The following is a 12,324-nucleotide window of genomic DNA, read 5'->3' on the forward strand; positions in this document are numbered from 1 at the left end:
GGTTTCAGGCTGTGAAGCCTCTTACTGTTCAGATTCTCACCTGAAAACACAGATCTCTTATTGGCATCTCGTGCACTACCTGTAAAAAAAATAAGACAGAAAATGTGTCATGTGGTGCTGCATGATAACAATGATTTTAGATACTGAGAAATATGCTTAATCGCTGTCTACAGTAAAAGTGAGAAAAGCGCTACAACTCTCATACTTAATCTTTCTGTTAAAGATGAGGCTATGTCCAAACGCCTGCTAGCTTTGCTTAGTACAAACACTGGATGGGTTAAACTCTTTCCAAAGTCTTGGCTAACTGGATTGCTTTTCTGTTTAACAGAATATATGAGTAGTATCACTTTTGTCATGTACTTTCACTCTCGGCAAGAAAGTAATTAAGCACAGTTAATTTTGACTAAAAGTAGGTTGCATAGTTTGATTTTCATCATAACTGAGGCTAATCCATTTCATAGGATTGCATTTTCTCTTATTTTTTCAAACACCTTGATTGGTGTACATGCTCAAATGCTCATTTCCACCAGTTTCAACATCACCTTTGCTTTTGCCATAAAGGATTTGGATTACTGGTAGATTAATAAACTATCTTTAAAACCATAATCATTGAATCCTATCAGTAATCTTGACAGGTGTAAAAGGTAACATACTGCTTTACTTTCACTGCACAGAACAGTCTATGTTGAATTCATGTGTTTATCCACAGCTATAAAAGGACATTGGGGTTAGGAGTGGGGAAAAAGACAGACGTCTTTCATCTCCACTGTGGCATGTGTGGTTGTCCCATTGTGGAAGTTTATAGAATAACAGGAAATTGCTATGTATTTTCCCCCCATTTAGCTCTCACCATCACACTTGGCGCCAGCTCAGACACATCTGCTGTGATAGTGCTAAGAGGGTGTCACTGTGCTAATGAAGTGAGCCCCATTCACACATGTGCATACAGGTACATGGACAGGCTCAAGCAAGTATGGACACATGTAAGATTTATGAATTGTCTGTGAAATAAATGAAAGCAAATCGAAAAAGCAGATTTTTTTTGTAATTTGGATTTAACTTGATTTTCGGTTGCTTCATTTGGAAAACTTCTAAGTGGTAGGGAGTAGAGGATTTCTCTGATTGTTGACTCTTTTCCTTTGTTTGTAGATTACAATCTAAAAAAAACAACTTTTAGCTGCAAATTGAGTGTTCAGTTGCGAGTATGCAATTAAACTGTATTTTTTATTGGTAAAAACAAATTCACCTAAAGAGATTAAGGGGGAAAACACTCACCCTGACTAATGCAATCACTCACACATTTAATATACACACGTACATATGCGCGCGCACACACACACACACACACACACACACACACACACACACACACACACACACACACACACACACACACACACACACACACACAAACCACATTTCAGCAAACAGTCCTGTGAGCCCTCTCTCACGCCAGAAAGTGCTTTGTCACGTCTTGTGGCTGTCGGGTCTCTTTTTCCCTGTCAGTCGCTCTCTCCCTGTCTGAGTCACCTCTAATTCAATGTGTGGCTCACATCCCTTCTCGCCATGCCATTACCATTGCCCCGGCTTTAGAGGAGCCCCCCAGGTGCTATTAGGAAAATGTATCCATTTATTTTGCAAGATACACATCTGGAGGAACTTGTCAGAGGAGTTATATTTAAATTTGCTTGATCTTTTAGCTGGTGCGGATGTTTTGTTTAAAGAGAAAGCAGAGCTAAGTTAATTTGACAACATTTCTGAATTCATTCATGGCAGATTGAATTTTTGGACTAGGATTCATAAACCTCTGAGCTTCCATGTTCGCCCCAGTAGCGGTGGGATCTAAATAAAGCAATGTCAGTAAGTTTGTTGGTCTGCTGGTAAGGCCAGTGATCCATCCAACATGTTGATTCAGGGCAAGATATCTTGACAACCACAAGCCAGATTACCATGATATTTGGTTAATGAGGTCATACATTTCTCCTTGAAAAACACTCTGGTCCAAAATACTGCATATCAACAAAAAAATGTCCCATGAAAATGATTTTGGTGATGTTGTGACCTTTTACTAGGCAACATTTTTTTATTTGTGTTAGTTACAACTTCCACAGTACGGTTGGTTTAATATTACATGCACTGAGCCAATTCATGTTCCCCAGAGGATGAACCTTGAGCATAGTGACAGTATTTCAACTTCCAAGTTTTCAAAAATATCTCATAATAATTAAAGAATTATAATATTGACATGAATTGCTGAGCACAATCCTGCTCCAAAAAACCTTTGCTTTTAATGGGCCAATGTTTTTTTTTTTTCAGTATCTCCTTCATGATAATGTTACACTTCAATTCCCTCTACTGTGAAGACTGAACAAAATTCTCAATCTGCTTTTCCTATCCGACATATTCATGCCCCACATAGCAGGCCTTAAAACTACTTATTCTGCTGAAATATGTCATGTTTATATATGTTAGTTTTCATTTAGTCCAGCTATAACATAAACATTCATACAAACATCTCAGGGGATCAGAGACGTTTCACCATACGTTAACCAATGTTAAGCAAGCATACAGTACATTTGACAGTATGTTAGTGGACCTCAGTGGATTGAGAACTACAAGCCTCTTACAATCCGACCACTGTTGCATACGATCATGGGATTTATGTACCAGAACATTTAAGGAGTTCTGATGTAATTCTGTCATGTTCAAAGCCAGAGTTATGTGCTGCACTGTGTCCCAGCCAAACCACTACTATGACTCATTGTAACAGTTTATGTCCATAAACTGGATCTTGATAAAGATATATCTCTTACATGATGCCAGGACTGGACATTTTACATAATGTTTCCTCCCAATGAAACTCCCAAGGATTTCACCCAACTGTGAAATATAGAGATTTTCCTGTCAGCCCTTGTGCTCCATCTCAAAATTTTACAAGAGATACTTGCACATCAATCTTCACTTTTTAATAGATCTATAGCCCAATGCATTAGCTACTTACTGTGGTAAAGTGGCATTACAATAATGAAATGAGCCTCACGTCTAATGCCCCTGACACACCAACCAGATGGCCGAGCATCAGTAGAAAAGGAAGTTGGACTGATCAGTCTCCCAGCGTTGGTCAAAAAAATTGCCTCGGAAGACACCAAAGTGATGAAACGTATACATCTCCATAACAGCAGGTGGCACTAATCTGTATTGTCGCCCAAAAATGAAACCGGCAGCTGATTGGATGAACGTGCCACGTGTGTCTGGCTTCTCCGGCAATTCAAGGCAGACTGTCATGGCAGTTTCTTCAGAATACAATCTCATATTTTACTATAGATTACTCAACGAAACGTGTTTCTGAAAACATTTTAAGCGAGGAATAGGCCATGCAGTTGCTGAATCTGTCATCTCAGACCGACAAAGGTCAGTTTAAAAGATTTTTGTCAGATTTTGAGAGACTCTAGTCAAGCTCATCCCGCTCCTCGTTTCCAGGCTTGCACTCCGCCACTCAGATTGGTCATTTGAGTCCGACACACACCGAACAGACTCAAGTCACCGACCTTGCCAGACTGTCCAACTATTGGGTTGGTGAGCCACGGCCTTTACAAAGAAAAGAAATGTGGGAAGGTTAAAACATTAGAGGGGAAATTTGTCAAAATATGTGAACTGGGGATTCAACTGAGGAGCTTCGAGAAACTCCCAGCAAACTTTCCAGTAAACGGAACCTGAATGAGGAGATAATAAACAATCAAATGTAGGGTTTAAAAAAAGAGGACGGAAGAAATAGAAAAGGTAGGTCACTCACTCTTATCCTGTTCAGGAGGCTCCAGGATGTCACTGTCTGTGTCACTGGGAATATGCCAAGGCTGTCGGATGGCCTGTAACTGCTGGTAAAACTCATCCTGATATGGAAAGATAGAGCAGAACAAAAATTATGGAAGACACAAGAAAATATGGATAGAATGGTTAGTATTAGAGAATCTTAATCAGTCTGTTAATTTCAGTCCGTTTGCCACTCTGCATTTACTGCATAGGTCTTGTTATTTGAGGTTTTGTGGTGGATGTAAGAGAAACACATAAACAGAAATATGTATGTATTCCAACTGCAAGATATCATTGAGCCGTTTAAGATTTCAAACAACAAATCTAAATCAATGACACATAATCATCTTATCTACTGAAAGTTGTAAGGCAAAATTTAAATAAATACACCGCCCCATGCTACCTACAAACTATTTTTTGTCCTTCTTATTTTTCAGTGCTCAAATGATGAAGCTACAATCATGTAAATGACTGCAAAAGTAGTCAAGAAAGTATTAGTCAAGAAAGACAACATCACAAGCGTAACAAACATCACAACCATATCTTCTGTGCCCCCAGTATTTGAAAAGGTTCAAGACTCCTGAATTCTCTAAACAGGCCTCCTGTAGTCCTTCTACATGGGACCATGTGGCCTTAATAAAAGCAGACTGGGTGCACTACTGTTTAGGATAATCTCACTAGGTGTCAACTAGCATAACTGTCAAAGTGTATACAGAGGGACTGCAAAATTCCTGCCCACCAATACTAAAACCTTCAAAAAAAAGGTCTCATATTTAACAGCGGCACTGTTAAGTAATTCATGATAGGAAAATAAGTAAGAAATCCCATTGAAAGTTCTCCTTTTATGCCAGACTAATTTTTCCACAATGAAATGACATCCTACTGTATGGACCTCCATGACTCTCCATTAAACTGATGATGATGATGATATGTGTGTGTGTGTGTGTGTGTGTGTGTGTGTGTGTGTGTGTGTGTGTGTGTGTGTGTGTGTGTGCGCATTTGTAAAGGCTCTCATGTCCTACAGCCAACTTTCCCTGGTCATTGCGCCTGTTTGACACCTAGCACTTTCAAAAATTACAATAAAGTTGGAGTGATTTTCACATCAGTGACCCAAAACTGTATGACAATTGTACTCTATGTTTTAAACACTGTGTGCACTTGATCTATTTCATTGCTAGATAAATGTGACATGTGGGAAATATCTAAAATATAAACATTTTGAATTTGATGCCAAACCACAGAAATGGAAGATACAGTGTCAATTAAAGGAAAAGACATTTCGACATTTTGTTTGTTTTATGTCAAGAATGGTCTCAATCTTCTCATGTAACTCGGCAAGAAAGCACATTTCCAAAAATGTAATGTCAAATTGAAACTTTACATTTAAATTGCCTGTTATAACATGGCTACACACTAAATCCACAAAAAGATCTACAGTTTTTCTATTTTTTTGGTTACTTTTGTAAATGTGATAAAGCCTTCATAGTTGACTCCATGTTGGAGATAATTTACTTTGTGAAGGAAATGCTGCCACAATTCAACCTTGCCTCCTCCTCATTTTCTATATTAGGACACCATGTCATGCAATACTGCTTATAGGACCTCAAAGAGCTTTTTGATGATGAAGTTATGTCGTTCAGTTTCAGGTCTTACCTCAGACAAATAGGCCCGTAGGCTGGCACCGAGGCTGTCTGTGGTGCTTAGGCCAGGAGGGGTGAGCAGTGGTCTGGGACGTGTGGGCTGACATGTGGGTGTCACAGGGCGGCTCCGTGACCTCCTGAATGTCACCTCTTTATGAGATCCAGGGTTGAAGGTGGAGCGTGTCAGTAAACTATTCGGGGTCAGGGGCCTGCTGGGCGTTCTGGGGGTTTGAGTCCTGCTCCCAGGGTTGCTGGGAGATTGAGTCCGACCCATGACCAGTGAGGTGGGTTTGGGGCTGAGCAGAGGGAGGCCAGCACCACAGGGCTTGCCTGAGAGGCTGCCCGCTGGAGACTGGGGTCTAGAGAGCAAGCTGGTTAGAGGAAGTGTGTCGGGTAGTGTTCTGTGACGCAGAGGAGCGTGGAGCAGGCTACTGTGCGGATTGTTGGACCTCTGAGTCGTCATCTTCCCTGCTTCTGCCAGCTTGGCCAGGTCCTTCTCAACCTCTAGAGGGAAAAAAGGGGGAGATAATCCAAGTCAACGTCCAGATTTCGTATTTCAACACATATAATAACTGAACTGAGAGAGTGAGTTAAATCCTATTTTTCCCCCACAAATTTAAGAGACAATGTTTAAACTGGTAAATGAACTAAGATAAAGTCAGGCTTATTTTTATTACTGTTCACAGGCTATGCTATGGAGGTTGGTATGTGTCCTACAAGAGTGATGATTCACAAACTTTACTGAGCATTAAAGTGGGCGAGACTGCTTGGTTTAATCCTTCTTCTGGGCAATGATGACAATATTTATAGACCCTGTAAATTGTGGTGAATCCAGCTTCCTCTGTCAGAAAAGGTTCCAAGTTGATATACAGTAAGCACAGCATGGTTAAAAAAAATGTTCCTTTTCCTGACAAATCCCATTTGTTTGCATCACTGGTAGTCTCAAAAACATTTCTGTTTGTGAAAGAAGTGCCGCCGCCAACTTCTGGGATCAACATCTGGGTATTTTTTTCCGTGTTTTATGCTTTTGTTAAACATCTTGGCAATTGGGATTCAACAAACCAGTCTGGGACTTATCATTTGAGAGGGATAATTTCAGGAATGACTCACTAGAAGCGAGTATTTCTGGAAAACTGTATATGTGTGACGTTAAATAACAAAAGGAAGCATGACAAGTATTTCACAAACCTTGACTTCCTTGTTTTTGAACAGATTGTGCTTTTCTCTTACACAAACAACATTTTTCCATGCAAAAAAAAAGAAGCCACTCTACATTCGGCTTTGAGACATTAGTTAGTTGGTTTGAAATCTATTCCAGACTGTTTTGTGTACAATCCTTCTGGGATCAAAAACATTTCATTTTCTGACATGCATAATTAGATTGCTTTTTCTGGGCTTAATCAGCTCTGATCGTGTGGAGGTTAACCTTTATAGTGAGATACAATGCAGAGCACACACTGCTTAGTGCTTTATCCAGGTGCTCAAAAATTGGCATATGTATACCATATGTTGTGTCTGTATTGCTTAAAACCTAGTGCTTTCTACACATATTACTTCTCTAAAGAATTAGGAGGAAAACTAAAGATACAGGTTACCACTTGGCCTTTCTTGACCTCACTAATTGAAAGTTGGAAGATAATTAACTTTGTGAGGTCTTAAAGGTACATCATGACATCAGTTTGTGACAGGACTGAAGTATGAAGCATTACAAACCATAGTGAAGCTGTGTTATTTGCTAGATGGTCTGCATGGATAGCTACATAGTAACCAAAACAGAAGTCCCACACATGACAATTTCCCAGTTAAAGCCCTTAACCACCCACACCAGATCCACCATGAATGATGTTATCATTATATTGTAAACAGGATATGTTCATTAGCAATCTGTTCCCATAAAGCTGATATTTCTATCTCAAGTTATTTACCAGTAAAATGATAAACACCACATGTTTTTCCTGTGAAAATCTTCCCCCGTTCCGTAAATGGTTTCTCCACTCATGATTTTATTGAAAACATGCTTCCTGGCATTAATAAATAGCCTGTTACAAGCAGTTTTTTTTTAAATTCTGTGAAGTGATCAACCCAGATATCCTACAAGCCATCTCACTGACACGGATATAAAATGACAGATCTAGAGATCAAAGAGGTAGCATCCAAATCCATATGGTATAAACCTTTGATAGGATTTGATTCAGTAATAAAGAGGGGAAAAAAGAAAGACGGGGAGAAAATGAGACAGTGGGAAGGAGACCCAAAGAAATAGAAACAGATCTAAAGTCTTTGATCAAGCAGCAGTTGTGCGTGGTGAGAGAGTACAGGGCCATAGCACGCTTTTCAACCATTCAGAACTTTAATAGGTCCCTCATCTGAAAATAAACCAAAGCGCTAATGACATATAGCTTGTCTGTAATTAATCTTTAAGAGTACAACTACACAATATGCGGCCTGCTAGAATAAATTAAAATACTAACTATTGTCCTTTCATAGATACATTAACAAACATATGCAGAAGTACAGATTCCTAATGTGATGCAACTAAGACTGGGTACTGAACCTTATTTTTTTAATTTTTGGGGCATTTTTTGCCTTAATTTGACAAGACAGCTGAAGACATGAAAGTGGAAAGACAGGGGAATGATATGCAGCAAAGGGCCGCAGGTCGGACCCGGGCCTGCTGTGTCGAGGAGTAAACCTCTATTTGCGCACCCGCTCTACTAACTCAGCTATCCAGGTGACCATGAACCTCAATACTTTTTTGAGGACAGACCAAAAATGTATCTGTTGCATTAAGTATCAAAAAGTGTCATAACTCAAAAGCTGAGTATGACTCTTAGGGCACACGAGCTTCACACTATCACAAAAGGCAGACAAGGGGTGATTTCAAAACCACATAATTGGTGTAACAATATAAGATGAAACGTAAGGCTCCTGCTCCAAATGTGGAAAGTATTAGCAGCTAATAAAGGCTTGAAAGAGTTGAATTAGCTTGTTGAACAGCTCCACTGAGCTGCCTAGCGGGAGCCGTCGGCTTGATTATTCAGTAACTCTGCGTAAAACTAGAAAAAATGAATGCCATCGGAGGACCTCTGGGACTAAACTGAGTGTGTTGTTAACACAAATAGTCCTCTTTTAGTGCCTCCTGAGCACCAACATGCTATTTTGTTCTTTAGGCACTGAGGCAACCAGTGTATTCCGCGCCGATATGCGGATGAGAAGACGTGTGCAACTGGAACCTGTTGGAAGAGAGTCATAGGTTCACTAACTCTGGTATGTGAAGGTCTTTACACACAGTGATGCTGTAAAACAGAGTGGGAGGACATGCATCAACAAACAAGTGGGTGACACATGATGGTAAATGGCGACATTCCCACTGGCCGCCACTCCAGGCTTTCATCTGATTTGTGGATACACACTTGATCATCATGACAACAAAAGCAGTCTGAGTCCCCCAGAACACCCATATGTCAAAGATATGCCTTGAACTGTATAAGGGAGAATAATTTCCAGAATGCCACACAAATTTCAATGTGTCATAACAAACCAGTCATTGACGCAGTTAAGCTTTGATCACTTCCAAATGACTTAGCAGAGATGGAGTTATTGATTGAAACTGTCAAAGCTGGACTTAAGATAAATTCCTGGTCTGGGGAAATTATTTTTATTTGTTTTTCTATTAAGTTTTGACACATTTTTACAGGAAATTATTTTTTAATTAACCAAGAAAATCTCCCGCCCACTCCTCACAAGTGCTCTCTGTGCTTTCTATTTCATAAGTCTCTGTAGTGTGTGTGTGTGTGTGTGTGTAAATGTTTGCACAGTGTAGACTAAGTTTTGTATTCCAAAGACATATTTAATCTGACTCACCCATACTTTTCATCATTAAAGCCACTAATAAATACACAGACAAACGTATATATGCACACGAAACCACACAGAACTGCCTACCAGCAAGCTGTTTGCCCATGTTCTCCAGCTCTTTAGAAAAGAGGGAGTCACCCAGTAGCAGACCTGTCTGCCCGACAGAGCTCCCTCCTCTCACAGCCTTCAGATCAGCCTCCCAGACAGCCTGACGCTAGTTAGCGAGAACAGAAAAGAAAGAAAGTCACATTAAAAGAAAGACCCTTCAATTAACTCTTTATATAATTTTCAGCTATTGCTGGAAATATCTGAGCCATATCTGCTGGAAAAAAGGGGCAATTATTATTTTATGGGCTTTAGAAAAACACAAGAAACCACAGCAAGTGTAGATGAAAGCGTAGAGCTTGCAGTGCACTCTGTTTAGTGTATGCAGGATGCTAGACTGTCAGTAGTGGTTCAGGACATTTTTGGTTAACTATCAGTAAATCTATAGGAGCTTGTATGCACACTAGTCTGCTGGCAACGGGCCTGACAGCAGCAAATCTTGCACCGCCAGTAGGAATTTTGGATGGTTCCATAAGAGCGCAACATATTGGTATTATGCAAAAAATAAAGATGACCATATTCCAAAGCATATGAGAGAAAAAAAATTCTAAAAAAGGCCAGGTTGGATCACTTATAGAAGCTCTTTTGGCCTTCTTGGCCAATTGTATGATTTGTAAATGGACCTGTTTGAGAGACTTAGATTGTTATGTCCTGTAATGGCAGCATGTCTTTTCCCTTACTTATTCCTTTACTGGGACATACGTGGTCAGATGATCCTTTAAGCCAATGGACCAAGTGTACATGAGCTTCAAACACAGGTGAGAAATAAAATCTGTCAGCCATAATTCCACCTCCTTGTAATGTCTGGTTTATACTACATAAGTTATGATACCGCTGATGCCGGCACTCATTTGATGTGCTAAGCACTTAACGGGATACAGAGTTGACTTGACAAAGTGCTGACACAGAGTACGGCTCTGGGAGATCTGGTGATATACATATAGTGCATTCTTCCAACATTTAAAGACAAACCTGGGATATAGCAGGCTCCCTAATTTTATGATTTTCAGGATTCAAAGTGGACTTAAAGTCTGTTTCCAAAGAGGAGGTAGTGTGAAAAACAAGTGAAGTGATTCCCAGGGTCTATGGCATTGATCTTTGTGCCTGTCAGATCCATGATGCTTTCTGTGGCAGCAGAGCCACCCCACCACAAGCCAATCCTTAATTACAGCCCTCATAAAGAAGCAAGGTGGGTTTAACACTACAACTAAATCCCCTCCCCAACTTTATTTCACTCTCTTTGGTGGTATCAGCATGACATCATCTTGTCCTTCACTCTCTCTGGGTCTTCTGATCTCTGGCAAACAAGGCCACCAACAGTTTCTTAGTTAAAGCTTCCCAAAGGGAATTTTTTAATTAGTTATAATACTGTGAGTTGTTACTAAGGTAAGGTCCTAATTCCTAGGAAAGTACCTTAAGAAAGCCCACTCTTGATTCATGAGACCAGTTAAAATATGGAGATTTACTTGTATCAACAATGTTCAGAGTTTAACATATGCATTGCTCCCCTGCCCTCAAGCTCCTCTGTCCAATAAAAGGAAAGACTACACTGTAATCAGGACCATATATCCTGGAGACTGCAGACCAGAGGCTAGTGGTACCGTGTAGTCCCATGGCTGGGCAAACAAACAGGATTTATGGAGTCTGCAAGCAATTCATTTTTCAAGATAACATCAATAAATAAACAGACAAGACATTACAATGAAAAGATGACTGTTGTTACATCAAGTTTGGTGAAGGCATATGTATTTACAAACTGACCTAGAAGACGTCAACATGTCTAGAGTGCCCTAATAATAATAAAAAAAATCATGCACAAATTAACAAGGCTCTACATGGTAGATACTGTAAGGGCAAAAAAAAAAAAAGAGGACTTGATTAAATGCCAAGGAGACACAATGACGTGATGAAAAGGGATTTCCCTTCACCATAAAGCAACCATTGTCCATCCACTATGTATGACATGAGTGCAAAGGAGTCAAACTTTTGTTCCCCCGTTGTTTGGATACTTAGATAGGATGCTTTAATCTACACAGACAAAGAGAAGAGAAGGAATGCCTTTTAATCTCAAAAATATAGAGTGGCTATAATTTTTAAATGACTTATGAGTATATTAATGTCAGTGGCGCAAAACCAAAGTTGTATAATCTCCCTCCCAGTATGACAAAACTAAAAGACCTAAAAAGAAAAAAGGGAAAACCCCTCTGGTGATGCTTCTGCCCAACTAACAAACAAGGATCTTGTTTCTTACTAAATTGATTCCATGTTGAGAGCAAACAAGACAGAAAGAGAGAAGATGGAAGTCTGGAGTTAAATATTTTATAGCCTGCATGTGTGCAGCTATACGTGTGTGGTCAGCAGTAATAATCACCACAATCTGGGGTTTGGTTCAACATTGCCCTCAGCACAACAAGAACCGTTTGGGAAGTGTGCATGCAGTCACAAACATGGTTTGAACCTACTGCTGGCTTTGCAAAGCACAATTGATCTCTCTCTCTCTCTCTCTCTCTCTCTCTCTCTCTCTCGGAATTCTCGATGACTGCTACTTCAGCTTTGCAAACCAGACTGTATATATCGTTCTTTACGTTTTATGATGTAGCACGGCAACTATTCCCAAATCAGGTGTGGGATAACTCAGCCTGGCAGATGGAAGCTTGTCGGCATAAGGATTTGATCTGCACATGTGTGAGATGGAGAACATTGTGTATTGTCGAACTGGATTGTTTTTATTCTGACCAAAACATCACTGTTTTTGATTAAACTAAATACCAACCTTTCAAAACATGCAGGAAGAGATCATCACTCTTAATAGCACATGAGCAAAGCCCACTGGTATTAACATCCAATCCTCAAATGGTTGATCCACTATACTTAACTGTAAGATACAAGAGATACTACATGTTTTCCAAAC

At 39.9% G+C, this 12,324-nt stretch overlaps 1 protein-coding gene across 1 annotated transcript in view; it reads right to left on the bottom strand.

Annotated features, from left to right (window-relative positions):
• The window catches only part of c22h8orf34 (chromosome 22 C8orf34 homolog), a 56,191-nt gene that overhangs the window by 1,582 nt on the left and 42,285 nt on the right, over positions 1-12,324 (bottom strand). Inside the window, exons 11-14 of the mRNA XM_034861748.1 lie at positions 9,396-9,522; positions 5,464-5,954; positions 3,794-3,890; positions 41-79 (exon numbers count right to left, since the gene is read on the bottom strand). Of these exons, the coding sequence (XP_034717639.1) occupies positions 41-79; positions 3,794-3,890; positions 5,464-5,954; positions 9,396-9,522 (754 nt within the window). The remainder of the gene's footprint in view (positions 1-40; positions 80-3,793; positions 3,891-5,463; positions 5,955-9,395; positions 9,523-12,324) is intronic.

The sequence above is a fragment of the Etheostoma cragini genome, chromosome 22 (genome assembly GCF_013103735.1).
Source record: "Etheostoma cragini isolate CJK2018 chromosome 22, CSU_Ecrag_1.0, whole genome shotgun sequence".
NCBI classification, from domain to species: Eukaryota; Metazoa; Chordata; class Actinopteri; order Perciformes; family Percidae; genus Etheostoma; species Etheostoma cragini.